Below are 17,514 nucleotides of genomic sequence, written 5' to 3'. Positions count from 1 at the left end.
TCGACTTTATATCTACTCTGATCAAAGAGCAAAATGAAAAGTTTTCTGATCGAAAGCTAAAGCTCGGAAGTCAATTCCGATTACAACCAGAATTTAAAAACAACCTAATTAAGAATCACAATTAATCGTATTTTTCGAAAGGTTCCCAAGAACTGGCCTAAACTCGGTATAGCTAAATCTATATGTTAAAACACCAACCATAATATACCTTATGAATTTCCTAATAAACAGCGAAAAAGCATGAAATACCTAATAAAAAAATATAGGGATGTCCTGATTGGCCGATTCAATTTCCATAGAAAACTAAATATACAAACATCCCAAAAAAAAACAATGGAAAAATATCAAAAAACACGAAAAAAAAACTGATAATTTATTTATCAAATAACAGAATATCGTTCAAGAAGCTTAACTTAAAACAAGACCCTAAAACGGGCAAACCAAACCAAAAAAAATTAACCAGTCACCGTCAGTCGACCATCGGCTCGTGATCCATGGACATGAAACTGTTATAAGTGCTAACAGATGGCGCGCTCGTGTGCCTGCTGCCGGGGTCCACGTTCGACGGCGGTGGAGACTGCACTCTGTTCGGATCGAAAGTCTGTAGAGCCATGACGTTACTGTGCGGCGCCTTCTCTGGCTGCAGGGCCACGCACTCTTTAAACGTCGCCACGCTATTCGTTTCCGCAGGAAGATAGTAGGACGTGCACTGGCAACACTTATTCAGGCTGATAATAGGGAGTTTGAACACAATTGGTGACCGTCTCCTGTCTGGCCGCTTGTGTTTGGTGACCCTCGAACTGTCGTATCTGTGGTACTCCCTGCTTCGATTTCTCGTACGTTTCCTCCGATTATCAAGTTTCCCTCGCTTCATAACTTTGAAACAGATCTCGTTCTCGCGGTCTCGCGAGTTTGGATCGTAGTTCGCTTGAGCCAGATTTCGATGTGAGATCATTGGCTGTAAAGAAAATCGAATATTTATTGGATCCTTGACTAAGCCAACATCCACCTAAGGTTATGGGCACAGTTTCTCAAACTTTTTGCCTATGCCTTTCAGAGCAATGCAATTCAGAGTGTCAGCTAGGTGCATAATAAATTTTAAGAAAATTCTCTAGGGAATTTAGTGTGAAAAAGAGAAAATAGACTTGCAAAATTTTACCTTAATAATATTGCGAATTTCAATGTGGCGTGTCGCCCCAATTAAGGCTCTAAGAAATGAGCCAAGGTTGTGACTTGTGACGTGGGTAATACCTAATATTTGGATCTTACTTCAATTATTTGTAATATTTTCCCTATTTACTAAATTAAATATTAATTTTCCTTATTATTTAAATGAAATAAGTTTGAATTAGAAGTGGTTAACTTGCGACGTCCTACGAGTACTTGGGTGGGTAACGTAAAATCTTAAAAAAGAATTAGGTACCTACATGAGTAAAGCAGCAGTCAAAAGCAAGTGAATTAATACGGTGTGCCAAAACAAGCTTTTTTGTATCCCTCTTGCACTGGTGGCAAGTGGAATATATCTTTCTTACTTTAACTTTTTACCACTTTTGATCCATTTCGCTTGCTTGTTCCTCACCGAGCTTAACTGTTTTGGTGGTATCCATCGAAGTCATTGTGGGCCGAAAACATGAGTTGCAAGACGATTAAAAAGAAACTTAACAGCGTTGAAAATAAGACTCACTCTGCAAGTTGACCGCCTCTTCCTGAGCTCGTCATACATTTTGGGGCAGGCGCTGTTGTGTGCGAGGACGCGGGAGATCTGGTCGCGGCTGACCTTGCCCCGCGCCTCGTACTCCGCGTGGTGGTCCAGGTAAAACTGATCCGCGCCTGTGCGGTTTTTCTGGAGAAAAGGAAATGTAATTTAACGGCAGTGACAATTTGTCAATTTTTCCGCGGAAAAACTGAAAGTCATCGAGGTTCCTAAAAAAACACTTTGGCCCCTATGGTAAGTGTTAAGTGTAAAACCATATTTTAAATTATTTTTAGCGAAAAGATCGAAAAGTAGTCGCTTTCTGTTCTTACAGGCCATGGGCCTACGAGAATATAAAGAGTGCATATAAATAATGGACAAATTTTGCCGCAATAGGCAAAGGGCCGTATATGGAGGCCTCTGGCGTCAGCCACGTCATATTCTAATACTCTAGTCCAGGGTCCAAAATCAGTCAGACGCCCATAAAAACTCGTGATTAAAACCTCTTTAAACAAACAATTTTCTACCTAATTACTAGAAGGCTACATGGATTTGGCCAACTGACCTTCGCAAGCCATTTACTGGGCGGTGTACTTCGTTGCTCACCAGCACAACCGAAGTTCACATGCCCAGTATAAGTTATACTTGCCTAAAGGAAAAATTACTTCTGATACAATATGTTTTATTAGCAAATATCTGTCTGTACATCTTAGTCCGAGGGATTCTAGGTCGTTGGTGACTTAAATCATTGCGATATTGAAGCAGGGTTAATTATTCATAGGAGACTCAGGAAAAGCATTCGTGGGTCACACAAATGCTTATCCTACGCGGGGATCGAACCCGGGCCATTTCGCGCTCAGTGGGTTTGGCATGGTGATGTAAACCACTCGGCTATCCATGCAATTACGAGAGATAGCTTGAATCCCACAGGGAAAAAGCAATTAAATATTCAAAAACAGACTCCACTCACCTTAGCCGGCCTCAAGTTCTTCATAGGCGTGGGTCCATCATCCATGAGCTTAAGCACGATGTCCACGATGTCCGCTTTGGACTGCTTGCTGATGAAGTACAGCGCCCGGTCAGAGAACTCCGAGGCCGGCACATCACTGGACGACAACACCGACTCCTTTTGTCCCGACATTCTCTTATCTTGAAATGAATTTGATATGGTTAGTCTAAGACTCCGTGAGAGAAACGTGGTAGGAAGAGGTATCCAGAGTCGAGCAGAGCTTGCGTAAGCGATCACATGACTCTGGCTTAAACAGAAGAAGGTCTGGGGTGTTTTTAGCTGGTGGAAGTCCGACATATCCCCACGCCGCGGGCCGTGTGCTTGTAGTGGGTTGAGTCATTACTTCTTCAACAGGGTTTATGCATAGCTGTGCTTCCAAAGCTGCTGATGATCATGAAGGTTTCGTAATAGACTACAGAGGTTAAATTTTTGACCTGGCTAGGTTTTAAGGTATATTTACATATAAATCAAGGATGTGCCTAGGATGTATCCTGACCGGGGCAAAACAATATTTTATGTCACTTAATATGTCCAGAAATAATCCTGACGTTTCCATATTTGAAGCTCCTCTGCCAGTCCAAATGAAAACGCTAGAGAGACTGACAGCATATGGAGTTAAATGTTTGGAATTGTGGGAGAAAGAGACGCAGTATAGATAGCGCAGTCCCAGTATCTCAATCGTGGGCGTCGTGGAAGGCTCCATGGCCTCCATTGTACATTGTACAAGTATATGTAAGTTTACGTCATCAATTTGGTTCACAATAAATATTCTGAACTGGAGTCTCCTAAAATCATATACCTAAAAATGCCTGTAGTTAAAGACTCCCGGTCTTCCCTGTCAGTACAAAAATATAACCAAGCAATTGATTAACAAACATAAGAAAAACAGAAAGTAAATACCATAATTTGTGTGTATGTGTGAGAGTGTGAATGGGTGTGCGTGTGTAAGAGAGGGTTTTTGTTAGCAAACACCGGTCTATAATGCACTTATTGGCTTACACAAGACGGAACCTTGAAACTTACCTTTTTCTTACAATTTCAAATAATTAATTATAAAAATTCAAGTTTAATTCTCTTTTTATAATTATTTTTCTTATCACGTTACTGTTTTTTTGTACGTTTTTTTGAGTTAGTTTAAAATTTGACTAATTAGAATTTTGTCCCAAAAATGTGACTTTGTCAGTTCATTGTCAGATGTGTTTTATGTCTTCATCTTGGAGGATGTATCAAGAAGTATGTTTAGCAAATAAAATAGGTAGGTACTCAAAAATTCGTTACAGAAAAAATATTTAAGCACGTTTTGAATCTTCTTTTTAGTACCTACCTAATGTTTTTGTAAGACCTAGTAGGTATAGTTGATGCTTTAATAAGCCTTCAACTGTTTCACCGTACTATTTTCAAGACAAGCCTAAAGGCCAATTCCGTAATTTGTCTCGTGCTCGTTGCCCAACTGTGGATTGCGATGAGTTCGCTTCACTGTCTAGAGTTGCCTGCGAGCTTAAAAGATGAATAAAAACCAAATGCGTAATACTATTCAATATTGTGATTAGATCACGCCATCTATTGGCAGTTTCTGTAAACTACGTTTGTATTTATTAACGGTATGCTGTGGTGACCAGTAAGTTTAGCTTCCAATATATTAATATATTTATACAGTATGGTATGTTTAGCTTTCTCTAATGAGTATAGAGCGAGTTGAATATTACTTGATAATCCTACTAATATTTTGATTGATGATTTTGATATTTTTAGCTCTCACGTAAAAACCACTGAACAGAATTTGACGAAATTTGGTATGGTTTATAACCTGGATTTAATAAAGAGGATAGCTTTTATCTCGATTTTATTTTATGTTCTCAGCCGCTGGCAACAGCTAGTTAAATTAAACAATATCGTCTCCGTGCCGGGCAAAGTTCTCTTCCTATACCTCAGTAGCAGAGAAGTTTAATTTCAACATATGCGGACAACGCCATCTATATCAGAGTATATAAACTCCAAAACTATCGTTTTCAATTTTCATTATGGTAGTCGCGAATGTTAACAAGTCCATGTTCAATGCCTAAATAGTCGAGAGATTCAACAATTCAATAATGTTTTAAATCTATATACTTATTACCAATATATAAAGCTGTAGAGTTTGTTTGTTTGTTCGAACGCGCTAATTTCAGGAATAACTGGTTCAAATTGAAAAAATATTTTTGTGTTGAATAGACCATTCATCGAAGAAGGTTTAAGGCTATATACCATCACGCTGCAAATAATAGGAGCGAAGATACAATGGAAAGAGTGGAAAAAAACAGGGCAGTTATAACTTATATCTCCTAACCACGCGGAAGAAGTTGCGGGGAACAGCTTGTTACGGATAATTAGAAAATCAGAAATAAAACAATATATATTTTGGTATAGAAAAATCACATATTTCTCCAAATTCTGAAGTTTAATACAGACTTATTTAGAATACAATTTATTTGCAGAACCCCAACATTGTATTTACACTGTAGACATGTATTAAAGTATAAGTAAGAAGAAATAGCTAGTCTAGATAAATGCATTAAAAAAATTAAAATAGCTGTATTTATTTAAAGTTGGACAGCCCCAGTGCCCATTTTTAAATATCTTTCAATGCGCGCACAGAATGTATTGATTCAGACCAAGGAGTATGATTTTGTCTTCTTCGGCTTCTTCATTACTGGGAGCCTTGTTTTTTTTGCTATCATCTTGTTAATTTTTTTTTTTAAACAACTGCCACAGTGAGAAATTTAATACTTGTGTTGCAGGGGGTTTCACAAACATACAAAATGATGTACACAATGACACCCAGACTTAGCCACAGGCATTACTGGATCACACAAATGCTGGGATTGAACCCACAACATGAAATGGACAGTGGTTTCGGTGTGGTGACCTCAACTAGTCAGTTATCCATGCAGGCATAGAATTAAAGTATTTTAATTAATTTTTTGACTGCATTTTTTTCAATGTAATAAGATGCTATGTGAACCCTCCAACTGGTTTGAATGAATTCTTTTCATGCCAATTAACATTGATCTATAATACTTTGCAGTGGGTCTTGCAATGCATCTCTAGATTGTATTTGCATAATAGAATCTTAGTTTCAGTCCTTTTTAGTAAACATAATAAATTCAAAACATATAAATTCTGATACTGTGGAGTGTAATAACTGTTTGGCACTATCAATGCAAGGGGCAATGAAAAACCAAAAAAGTAGACTCATGTTACAAATATATTAATCCTAGATGAATAATATTAACTATTTAAGGAATGAACGTTGATCTCAAATTGACACCATCCACTTACATCAAGTAAAAGGTAAATTTTGTACAAAATAAGGCTACACTGTTGTTCTTCAGTCGATAATAACACTAAGGAATTTATGTTAATGCAAACAACATAATGTTTAAATAGCTTATTGTAATTTTCACTTATTTTATGCTTTTTAAACTTTCTTTACGTGATCTCTTAAAAATACCATGTACAAAATTGCTTCAATCGAACACAGATGACCAGAAAAATAAAACCATTCAGACCTTATATAGAAATTGTAATCACAAAACTTGGTACTTAAAACTAGAACACTTAGCGGCGCCCGCGCCCCCGGCCTCCGCGGCCGCCGCGGGGTCCTCCTCGGCCGCCGCGACCTCTACCTCGGCCTCCTCGCGCGCCACCTCCGCCTCTAGGGAAACCTTCTCTCTTTCCGCGGCCCTTCGGTGTATCGTCAATCAACAACGTCTCCAAAGGCAAACTGTCTGGTAGCAGGTAATATCTGATGTTGTTTCCACGAATACTTAAAGTTTCTAGTTGCAGTTCTTCCTTGTTTTTCAGCGTTACTTTTACCGCTTTCAAATGTGTGTTCATCGCGACATCAACTCCTGTAATTGTTCCGTGTACAACACTTCCATTTTTCAATTCAATTGTCACTGTTTCATGACTGAGCTTCATTAAAAACCTTACTAGTTTCATTTTGTTGTTTTATTAGCTAACTTCTGTGAAAAACAGAAGCGGCGACGCTTAAACAAGATAACCTCAAATTTATAAAACAAAAATAATGGATGATGGCGGTTCATATGCCACAGAGTTGCTAGTAGTTAAACAAAAAACTTGCTTTTTTACCATCGGAAAATATTTTTGTTGTTATGTATTCATACTATTGATTTGATCGCATGGTTGTGAATGCTAAAATTACTATGCTTTGTATAGATGTATGATTATGTTCGTAATTTTCGATTAAAGATTCTGAGTTTGTGATAGTAGTATTAAGTTAATAAAGATAAATTCAAGAAGGCAGGTCTAATACTTTTAACATTAATTATGTAGGTACACCAGAGGAAAATAAAACTTTTTGTAAAGTGTCACGCATCATGCAAAAAAATAAGATTTTCATTGAATTCTTCTTTTTCTATTGTAATTTATGTCAGCCTTCATTTTAGTCATTATATTGTACTGACAGATTTAGAGTTACGACTGATTAATTTATTTTGATTGTTAGTTTGTTTTCGTTGCTTTCCTCAAGATGATGAATGCAGATGACAGTCTGGAAGAAACTCCAATCGACCAAGAGCTAGCGGAAGTAAAGCCGGACCAAGTGGAAAAAGAGCCCGTGAAAGAAAAACCAGTCAGCGCTAGGTTGATACTGACTAAAGGCCAGGTAAAAAAGTATAGAATGTCCCTAACCGTAACATTTTTTACATAAACGGTGAAGAAATTTAGTAATCCTTTTCTCCTTATGAAATTCTACGTGGATATTCTGATTTCCTACAATTTTGGTGGCAATATCTACCTTCTGTGCTTTCGGTAACTAATCCTCTAGGTGGATTTTCCATCCCCTTAATATTCATAGGTCAATTCTCAAACGGCGTCGGCTAGACTATATAACTCGCAAAAGAGTAAGAGATAATAACTTATTAAAAGAATATAAAAATCTTATATAAAACGCCTCAAACGACATTAATTTATGATAATGAATTAATGACACTTGCAACACCATACAGTGGCACAAAGTTTAAAAACTTATGGGGTCATACTTCAATTTAACTGCGGGTCGCTAATAGCTTGTTAGATCAATATTGCCAAAGCATAGCCATATAGTTTATTGTTGCACAAAATATGGATCTTAGGACCTTGTCGGGAACTGCTGAGTTCTCGGATGAGGAGACGGAAGACGACTTCCAGCATCCGCCAGTACTTAATGAAGTTAAGGCGAAGTTCGCATTCACAGAAGAACAGGTATACATTAAAAAATCACATTGTGCTGTATATCGTTGGAGATGTATTTCAACTCTCGGCGGTCCGATAAGTAGGATTAAAGTTCATATAGCAATTAAAAAGGATTCAAATTTGTTTGGTACCCGGCTCGACGATCGAAATGATTCTTAAAAATATATATAATTTTCTGGTTTTATTGGTCTTTCATCTAATTGATTCAGGCTGTTCTCATTTGGGACGCTTTATGCTTTTGGTTTAATTTGATTTTTTAATTTTGTCAGGAGAGTGATCTGCTGGAGGCCTTCAACTTGCTGGACTACACTGGTGAGGGTAAAATAAAGGCGGAAGACTTCCGGGTCGCAATCAAAGCTCTAGGTAATATTTTATAAATTAATAATTGTATTCATAAACTATTAAACTAAGTATTTAGAAAAACAAAGTCTTACTACGACTTTAAAACACTATTTCTAACTAAGACTTTCAACATTATTGGACAGGATACGAACCAACCAAAGAAGAGCTTCAAAAAATGATCAACGCTGTAGATAAAGGCAACAGTGGCAGACTCAGTTTCGAGAATTTTGAAACCGCCATCATGAGGAAAATAATGTCTCAGGATTGCGATGGCGATATTATGAAGAGTTTCCGTCTTTTTGATACGGACGACACCGGTACCTACCTAAATTAATTATAAAGATATATTTAATTATTTTGAAAGTTTCCTTACCATTTCCTTTCATTACATTATTCTCTAGGTCAAATCGGCTTTGAAAATTTAAAGGAAGTTAGTCAAATTCTCGGTTGGCGCCTTTCTGATGAAGAAATCGATGAGATGATTGACGACGCCGACAAAGATTTCGATGCTGTAGTATGTAAAAAAATAATAATTAAGAGTTAATTTTTCTAGATAGAATAACTTAATCCTTTACATATTATGTTTCAGGTGTCGGTGCAAGAATTTATGAAGATGATTAAAAACTGCGTCCATATTGTAACTCCTTAGTTCATAATTAATTTCCATTTTCTGGAAATATAAAATATTCATTTAGTAGATAACTCTTAGTTAGTTCTCTCGTATATTTATTTTTAGTTATGATGTTCAACACATTCTTCTACTGAATAAATAAACAGAATTAATAAAACACAAATGACTATTTTTTCTATTTACATGTATGTGCAGGTCGTTTTTTCACCAGCAACACCATAAACAATGTCGTTATGACAGCTAAGTACTGTTGTATTTGAATTGGTTGATAAGTTTGAATTAGATTGAAATTAGTTCAAAGTTGAAACAACACAAACGAAAAGTTGATTTATTTGCGAATCATCGTAAACAAGCTGCATAAACTCTCTATGAGAATTAAATCGCTCGTACAACTTAACATATTTCTATAAAATGGGTAAGTGTAATAACTGAATAGCAGTGATTTTCTGTGTGTGTTTATAAAAGCGTCAATGATGTTGTTTGTTTATATTTTACAGATTCAAATGACTTAACACTAGAATCTAAATGTGAAAACCTCATGAACATAGTTGTGGAGTCACGAAAGCGATTCGGCAAAGCTTGCGTCGACTATGACAAGAAAACGTTGCTTACTGAAAACAAATTACTGAATTTACAAGTTTCGACCGTCTCAAACTATCGTTTTAAACCAAAGAACAATGTTCCGAGTGTTGAAGACGACGCCAGCAAGTCATTAGATGATTTATTTGTCGAGATAACTGAAAAACAGAAGCGTATTGATGACGTGAAGAGAAAATTGAAGAACACACATGAAGTGATCCTTCAGCTAGAGGCTGACGTAATTGGGAAGAAGCTGCGAGCTCCTCTCACAGCAGACGCCATGTTAGCACAGGCTAAAGCTAAAATAGTGTAGTGCATCGGTTAGACAACTGTTGTACTTGGATTTTACTGTAATAGACTGTTCAAGCTGCAAGCCAGCCTTTTGTTGATGTTGCAAGAGAGTAAGAACATATATTCAATAGAATAACACCATGGAGACCGCACCCTATCGATATTTATGAAAAGTGAAAGTAATAACCCTTTCAGTCCGCTTTTTATGTATACAGAGACAGAGTGAGCGAAAAGCGATTCATATTTGAGAAATCCTTTTTTCTGTTTGATATTCATAGTTCATAGTTTGTCTATTGTCTGGAGTGAACAATTGTCCTCCATCAGTTGCTATCAAGAGCTTGTTTCACAACTGTAGAATTTAGAGGTGGACGAGCCCTTATTAATAAGTCCTGTGGCACAATGTTGAAAGACCTAATGTCGAAGACAAAGACCTCACAGTCTTCGTTTTCTCTTACTACAATCAGTCTTTGCAGCTTATTTGCATTAGCTTACCATGATATTATATATTACAAGGTACTCAAATTACTGTTAGTTTGGAATAAAAGTTAATCAAGTAATCTGGTCCCAATCTAGGCTGAGACTAGACTGGCAAACAGTCACCAAACATTGAACTGCTTTTTTTTTAAGTACTTAAATATACAAAACTTGGTGTGTTGTTTATACCAATAAAGAAAAGAATATTTTTTATGCTGTTCTGTTGATTTTATCTGTGTACCTACTGTATTTAGGTAAGCAAACCTTGTAAAATCATGTGTTAAGTGAACACATACAAAAATGTTAAGAACTTAGCAATAATGTAGAATGTATTTTTTTAAGTCGTATATTCAAATAAAACAATCATTAAGTCCTACATTATAGTATGAATAAATTATTATACATTTTATGCTAAACAGTGAAGATGTACGTTTTATTTAACATCCATGTAGGGCAATCCAAGAGCACAAATCAGCTCACCGTTCCAAAAAGATCAGTATTCAGATTAATGGAAGGTTTGAATTAGTTCAAAATTATTACATTTCACACTGGCTTTGACCTTTTTTTTACACTAGCTTTGACCTAGCTGTTCATCTGCGTGAGTTTGAAAAATAGGGTAAGCTGGTAGGACCAAGTTACGAATCGAATGAACTTAACATTCAGTCCGTATAGTATTGAGAGGTCAAGGTATGCTAAATATTTAAATGAACGATTTCTCATCTGTTTCAATACACTAGTTATTTAAATTACCTATTTGTTTCAAGGTTTATTTAATATTAAATATTAATTTCAATTTTGTATATGAGACACAAAAACCTTTAAAAACCGAAATTCTTGTGTTGTATGTGTATCCGAACGCTTTTAGTCACTGATCTGGTGTTTTTTTTATCTGTATCCCGGTTGCGCATAAACAATGTAAGCAATGATGTTCAATAAAGGTTGTTGTACACTGATGGGTAGTTATATAGTCGCCTAGATAACATTCGAGGAAATAGTCATAATTTCTCAATTTTATTGAACTGCTGAGATTTTTATGTTCATATATTGTTTGTCACCAGTTGATTAAAATTATATCGCCAACCTTTTACAAATGGAACAAACATGTAGCCTACTTACGTGACTTGAAGTGTGACTTCCATAGAGTTAATATTATTGGTTACCAAGCAACATTTCCAGTCAAGTTGTTGATATGAATTACGATTTCACTTATTCACGTCTACGCCCTAAATTTCTTAGGAATACGACAGTTCTTCAAGTAATTCTACTCGTATCGATTGCATTCGTCACTGTTTTGCCCAGGTTACTGAATTTAAGGCCTGTTATCATGACTGAACTTCAAACTCTTTTTAAACAACATTGCGTCGTGCCCGATGTCATTAACTTTGCACCGTCCGAGCTGGTGACTGTCACTTACCCTAGTGGTTTCGTGGTTGAGACAGGTAAAGAGCTAACTCCTACTCAAGTAAAAGATCAGCCTGTTGTAACTTGGGCGGCCAAAGGTGACAGCTATTATACGTTGGCTTTGGTAGACCCAGACGCACCGAGCCGTGAAAACCCAAAGTTTCGTGAATGGCACCATTGGCTTATCGGAAATATCTTAGGAGGAGACATAGCTAAGGGCGAAGTATTATCACAGTATATCGGCTCTGGTCCACCTCAAGGAACTGGACTGCATCGTTACGTATTTTTGGTGTACAAGCAAAGTGAAAAATTGGATTATTCCAAAATTCCAAAATTGCCGAATAATTCTGGCGAAAAAAGAGGAAAGTTTTCTATTTCCAAATTCGCGCATGAATTTAAGCTTGGAACACCAGTAGCTGGAAACTTCTATGTTGCCAAATATGATAACTACGTACCAAAACTGTACGCAAAATTGAAGGGATAAATTTATTTAGAAAGATAAAAGAAAATGTCTCGATCCAGTTTAAAGTACAAGTGTGTAAAGTGCTTTATACGTAAGAAGCATCCGTTTGTCTATGGTAGCGATCGATAATTTCCGCCTCCGCGTGACATTTCCATTTTTCGGTCTTGTCCGCCATTACATTTTGGAGTTAGCGTAAATTGGTCGTTTCTCTGCGAGCACACATCAGCGCGCGTTATCAGTGACAGTTAATTCGTGTACGTGCGTAGTATCGCAGTGTTTCGTGGAACAAAGAGCATAGACGTTCAATCGTATGTCCATCCAGAATCTGAACACATTCGACCCATTCGCCGATGCTATCAAAAGCTCGGAAGACGACGTTCAAGATGGTCTAGTCCACGTCCGAATCCAGCAGCGGAACGGGCGTAAGACGCTGACAACGGTGCAGGGCCTCTCGTCGGAATATGACCTGAAGAAGATTGTGCGGGCATGCAAGAAGGAGTTCGCGTGCAACGGAACCGTCGTGGAGCACCCGGAGTACGGCGAGGTGCTGCAGCTTCAGGGCGACCAGCGCGAGAACATTTGCCAGTGGCTGACTAAGTCCGGCCTTGTGAAGCCCGAGCAGCTCAAGGTGCACGGCTTCTGAGTCTGCGCTCGCACACACGTAACATGTACACCGTTCATAGTCTTCTTATATTATGAGAGCGTGCGCGTTATTGTAAACCCTATCGAATATGTATTTAGAAAGCACAGACGTTTACAGAGAAGAGATTACGCGGCCGCATAGGCCTTCCGCGCCCTGTGCCTTGCGACTCCCATGTAAAAAGTTTAATATTATATATATATCAACGCCGTCTCACGTCCTTAGTTGCAATTAAACTCTGAACGAAATAGTAATAATCATTTTTTGTTTTTTACGACATTGTATTTTTAAATTGCTGTAATGATTCAATTAATAATTAAACGATTACACATGTTTTTGTATGTGGTGTTTTTTTATTGTGCTGGTGTGGCACAGGTAACCTAGAAGTAACGGGACATGCCTGTGTACAGTAAGTGAAAGTTGGCGGTGGTGGCGGGCTCGCTGCATGCCGTGCCATTTTATGAATTCGTCATGCGGCAAGGTATCTAACAAGCTGGCCGAGTATGATCTCACTCCCAGTTTTCAAATTTCACTAAAATACCAACACAATTGTTTCTATCTTAGTTGTTTCTAAACTAATAATAATAATCCATAGTTATCGGTAATAGTTATTAGTCTATTGACGCACGTTGTATTTGTCTCACCAATGATACATTGTAGATCTTATCTACACAAATTGCTTTACATTTCCCGCTAAGTCGGAATGTTGTCAAACACGTTACTGAGTCAATGTAATAAGCTTCTGTTTGAAATGCATACCACAAAACATCATCTCGAGACTTACTAGGAAGGAATTAGAGGTATAAAGTGATAATAATCGCCACATTGACTCAGTGTTAATAAGAACTACTTTATAGAGACAGGAAAAGTTTTGAATGAATGCGTCATGCCCTCGATATAGCAAGGCAACGCCGCGCGTCGTGAGGTCACCGCCACAGCGCTGTATAACTGTATTAGAATTAACTGAAAATGATTATGGTTCGTATAATTATTAAATTAGTGTCAATAGCGTCTAGCAATAAATACAGGACTTATATCGTGACCAATCATATTCGAATTAACAAACTGGTTTTTGAAGTTATTTGGTTGCCCGCGGCTGCAATGGGGCAGTTGACAGAGTATTGACACCAGAATCTCGGGTTCATGCACCCATGTTTTGTTTAGGGGTGAATAGAATAACGAAACAGTAAAACGCAAGGTCGAGGCAACAGTTTGGCGGTCATTCATGGAACACAGATACAAAATGAAAATATGTTTATATTTTTATACTGAATAGTATAGTATCTTAACAATAATAAACTTATTGCTATGACACTTTATATAAATATTTTTCATCATTTCAAGATTTTTATATTTCATTGATAGCTATTTACCCACAATGAGCCGGTAGTAGGCTCGTAAATATATAAAGATAAACGGTATGAAACAACCAAGTGTACATTTTCAACGTCATGTTTTTTACGTAAGTATTCGAAATGAAACAATAATGTGGACTTTTCTAGGATATAATATTCTTGTAAGGCTAACGGTCTTACGGAATCGTATTTCTAGTTGGTAGGTTAAAGTGTAGGTAATTAACTAATTACAAACCGCTGAGGAAACAATAAGCAATATCAATTACGTCAGTTGTACATATAAGAAAGCAAAATTAAATTGATGATCGCTGATGAATCACTCTAGCTGAAGTCAACAAAATGTTGTGCAATTTTATATTTGTTTATACAACAAAAGCTGACACAACTTTCTGTTCGGTAAAAATGCAGTATAGCTATCGTTACTGTTACTTTTTTAACTGTGGTAAGTCTTATCGGGGTACAGGAATATTTTTTAGAAAGAAAAGTCCTGGTAGCTTTTGAATAATTTGCGATATACACGATTTTACCAGAAGCACTACAAAACGAGTAAAATTCTGAATTCTGAATTTTCGGCGCAGAGCAGATACGAAACGTCTATGACTAATCCTACTTAAGATGTCAAAATTTGACACTTAGACAACATAAATTTATAAGAATTTGCACTGCATTGTATATCTGCACTTCTGCAGTATTATTTTGCATACTGTGCTAGGAAATTAATAGAAACAATTGGGATATAATAATTTCTAATATGCTGTAAATACTTTAGCAGATATACTGTCGACTTCTTACTTTAAAAAGGTTGTAAAATCGAAGTGGATATTTTTTCGGTGAAATAATCCACTTTTTCTTATTAACTCTAATTTTATTTGTAGTTTATGTAAATAAGAAGTTAAAATGTCGGATAAGCTGCTTACGCTGGGCCAGCGTGTGATAGTGGTGGGCAAAGACGTGAAAGGATCAGTGGCCTACGTCGGTTACCCCACATTTGCGTCTGGTAAATGGATCGGTGTGATCCTGGATGAACCTAAAGGCAAGAACAATGGAACTGTCCGGGGACACGCTTATTTTACTGTAAGTATCATTTTTAAAGCTGCAAATGAGCCTGTAAGTATGCTTTATCAAAATGCAAGTCAAGTATTCAATAATTGAAAAGAAAACTTAAATTGTTTTGAATAATAAGCTTTAACAACCACTCCTTTAAAATATTTAAGGGATCATATCGATAATAAATATCTTAGCAGTCATTTTTATTCAGTGTGGGTATTGGTATTACCTAATCTCACAATAGCCAAATATATCTTGTACGGACATCCAATATGAATTAAAATAAGCTTGAAACTTTACTCCATTTATGAATCTTAACACTACACTCAAAATAAGTTTAGGATTCCTCATTTAGTCACAAGAAGGTAAAATTTAATTATTCTATCATGTTACAATCTTGGGATACACTTGATTCAGTGATCTTTTCTGCCAGTCTTTTCAACTATAATGAATTTGGAGGTCAGATAGGCAAAATTAAAAACTATGTAAAATATAGATCAAATAGGTATTTGATAAGGTACTTCAAAAAGGGTTAACTATCTTTTTGTCTCATTACCTTTTAAATAAATATTATTACTGATATTTCTGTTTTGATAATTGTTGGTTTTATTCACATTTTATTTCTAAGAGAATAAGTTTTTATTCAAAAAGACTCACCACAATAGTTAACTATTAAAATCACCCAAAAGATTTACTAACTTCCACTGCATTGAGAAATATGTTAAATTTATTAAACTTGGTGATCTGTTTGCACTGGTTGTGTATTATACACAAGTCTTCTTAGTCTGGGTGCCTTTGAGCATATGAGTAGAGTTTTTGTTTGACAAGAATTAAATTAATAAGTTGTTTTTTCAAAGTAGAAATCAAACGACATTTACACTTTAACACTTAGGCTCATTTACCCTCTGATTTAAAAATAAACAAATCAAAAGCGTCTATTTTCCTACAAGGATTATAACTGCAATCCATGTTGCTTGTACAGTCATCAACAAAAGTCAATTTACACAATCCAATTCACAAACTTTGAGTATTTTACTTCACTACCTTTACTTTTTATTTAGTTCCTTTTAATTATACTAGTTGTCTAGCTTATTTTCTTAATACTCAATTAGTAATTAATAAATTTCACTGTGTACAGTTGCTTAATAATATTCTCCTTAATTGTAGACAAAAGGCATCCCCCAATAAATATAGTTAATACTTGTGTAGTGGGTGGTTCACAAACATTCAAGTCACATGCACAAACACAACCAGGCTTAGAACAAGCTCTCGTGGATCACACAGATGCTTGTCTTTCACTGGTGCCGAACCGGCGACACGCCGCGCTCACTGGCATTGGTGTGCTTACCGGTCCTGCTGAGTCATATTAACAAAATATTTGTGTTAACTTAATTCTGTTGATGAATATTCTAGGAAAGCAGAACATATTAGCTATGAAACACATTTAGTAATACATCCTTCCGTTTTATCAAGGTTCTGTACTTTTGGAATAAATGTTACTTAGATACAAACAGTACTTGGTACAGTTCACTTGTTTTTCTTTAAAAAGTCTGTTTTATTTGTACATTAGTTAATATTTGTCCTGTTCTTTACAGTGAATTATGGTAATTAAATTTATTAGTGAAATGCATTTTTAGTTTTTAATTTTAAGAGTAAATTTAAATCTACCTAAATAAGTGTCCATGTAATTTATTCTATTTATACTTAATAGCATGAAATGAAATGATTTATTTCAACAGTGTACAAAAAAGAGAGCTTTATTTTGAGTTTACATATCTAAAGTTCAAAAGAAAAACCCTATTACCAAGGTTCTGCTTTCTATCTGCCTGTCCGTCAGTCGCTAGGCTGTATCTCATGAACCGTTACAGCTAAACAGATTAAATTTTGATAGACTTTTAAAATCAACCGGTTTTATTTCATTTCCTATTCTAAAGAATTGTTTTGAAATTATTTCAGTGCGACGAAAACTATGGAGTGTTTGTCCGTCAAACTCAGATCCAGTTGTTGGACTCGGAGGACAATCCTATGGAGACTTCCATGACCACATCGACCGAGGAACCGAGGGCTCCGGCCGCTAATAGAAGACTTAGCAGGTATGTTGGACTATAATATGGATCTAGTAAAAATATGTTTTTATAGATTTGTTATAAAGTTTTTTGCATTAGCATTCTGTGACACATATCAAATATTTAGACCAATTAGTAACTCAGAACACTATCAGGGCGCCAATTCTGCTTATTACAATGGCCGATAAAAGAATGAACATTTTCTAAAATGTCACTTCATATTCCATTAATAATTTTTCAGTACCGGACAGTACACTCAAGATCAATACAATGAATTTTTAATTATTG

At 36.2% G+C, this 17,514-nt stretch overlaps 7 protein-coding genes across 10 annotated transcripts in view; 5 read left to right on the top strand and 2 right to left on the bottom strand.

The window, feature by feature from the left end:
• Positions 1–356: 356 nt before the first annotated feature.
• On the bottom strand, positions 357–3,760 carry LOC113492380. Of its 2 annotated transcripts, XM_026869862.1 has the most exons (5): positions 3,726–3,760; positions 2,664–2,842; positions 2,259–2,342; positions 1,685–1,843; positions 357–958 (listed from the first exon to the last, which is right to left on the bottom strand). In XM_026869862.1, exons 2-5 carry the CDS (start codon positions 2,832–2,834, stop codon positions 470–472), a joined length of 903 nt encoding a protein of 300 aa, XP_026725663.1. In that variant the 5' UTR covers positions 2,835–2,842; positions 3,726–3,760; the 3' UTR covers positions 357–469. The 2 variants fall into 2 exon arrangements, with proteins under 2 accessions (XP_026725663.1, XP_026725664.1); XM_026869863.1 differs by lacking the exon at positions 2,259–2,342.
• Positions 3,761–5,927: 2,167 nt separating this feature from the next.
• Positions 5,928–6,834, bottom strand: LOC113492379 (small nuclear ribonucleoprotein Sm D1). The gene has a single exon (XM_026869861.1). It carries the CDS (start codon positions 6,681–6,683, stop codon positions 6,300–6,302), a length of 384 nt encoding a protein of 127 aa, XP_026725662.1. The 5' UTR covers positions 6,684–6,834; the 3' UTR covers positions 5,928–6,299.
• A 259-nt stretch (positions 6,835–7,093) lies between these two features.
• LOC113492377 (caltractin-like) lies at positions 7,094–9,069 on the top strand. 2 transcript variants are annotated; one of them, XM_026869859.1, is made up of 5 exons: positions 7,094–7,368; positions 8,207–8,300; positions 8,423–8,596; positions 8,681–8,793; positions 8,869–9,069. In XM_026869859.1, exons 1-5 carry the CDS (start codon positions 7,234–7,236, stop codon positions 8,926–8,928), a joined length of 576 nt encoding a protein of 191 aa, XP_026725660.1. In that variant the 5' UTR covers positions 7,094–7,233; the 3' UTR covers positions 8,929–9,069. The 2 variants fall into 2 exon arrangements, with proteins under 2 accessions (XP_026725660.1, XP_026725659.1); XM_026869858.1 differs by lacking the exon at positions 7,094–7,368 and adding an exon at positions 7,740–7,946.
• A 72-nt stretch (positions 9,070–9,141) lies between these two features.
• Positions 9,142–10,467, top strand: LOC113492378. The gene is made up of 2 exons (XM_026869860.1): positions 9,142–9,325; positions 9,408–10,467. The coding sequence occupies exons 1-2, from the start codon at positions 9,322–9,324 to the stop codon at positions 9,800–9,802; spliced, it is 399 nt and encodes a 132-aa protein (XP_026725661.1). The 5' UTR covers positions 9,142–9,321; the 3' UTR covers positions 9,803–10,467.
• A 916-nt stretch (positions 10,468–11,383) lies between these two features.
• Positions 11,384–12,426, top strand: LOC113492375 (protein D3-like). The gene has a single exon (XM_026869855.1). The coding sequence runs from the start codon at positions 11,444–11,446 to the stop codon at positions 12,137–12,139; it is 696 nt and encodes a 231-aa protein (XP_026725656.1). The 5' UTR covers positions 11,384–11,443; the 3' UTR covers positions 12,140–12,426.
• LOC113492376 (eukaryotic translation initiation factor eIF1) lies at positions 12,297–12,933 on the top strand. Its single transcript, XM_026869856.1, has one exon. The coding sequence runs from the start codon at positions 12,429–12,431 to the stop codon at positions 12,759–12,761; it is 333 nt and encodes a 110-aa protein (XP_026725657.1). The 5' UTR covers positions 12,297–12,428; the 3' UTR covers positions 12,762–12,933.
• Positions 12,934–14,465: 1,532 nt separating this feature from the next.
• The window catches only part of LOC113492373 (dynactin subunit 1), a 37,748-nt gene continuing 34,699 nt past the window's right edge, over positions 14,466–17,514 (top strand). The window contains exons 1-3 of one of the 2 annotated variants that reach the window (XR_003400493.1): positions 14,466–14,914; positions 14,989–15,187; positions 17,117–17,253. Coding sequence is in view for 1 of the 2 variants with exons in the window: in XM_026869854.1 (XP_026725655.1) it covers positions 15,011–15,187; positions 17,117–17,253 (314 nt within the window). In the remaining variant the exon portion in view is untranslated. The remainder of the gene's footprint in view (positions 14,915–14,988; positions 15,188–17,116; positions 17,254–17,514) is intronic. The other variant, XM_026869854.1, reaches the window with a different exon arrangement.

The sequence above is a fragment of the Trichoplusia ni genome, chromosome 3, assembly GCF_003590095.1.
Source record: "Trichoplusia ni isolate ovarian cell line Hi5 chromosome 3, tn1, whole genome shotgun sequence".
Taxonomy (NCBI): domain Eukaryota; kingdom Metazoa; phylum Arthropoda; class Insecta; order Lepidoptera; family Noctuidae; genus Trichoplusia; species Trichoplusia ni.
Note: the sequence above shows the minus strand (reverse complement) of the source record. Positions and strands in the feature narration are given on the sequence as shown.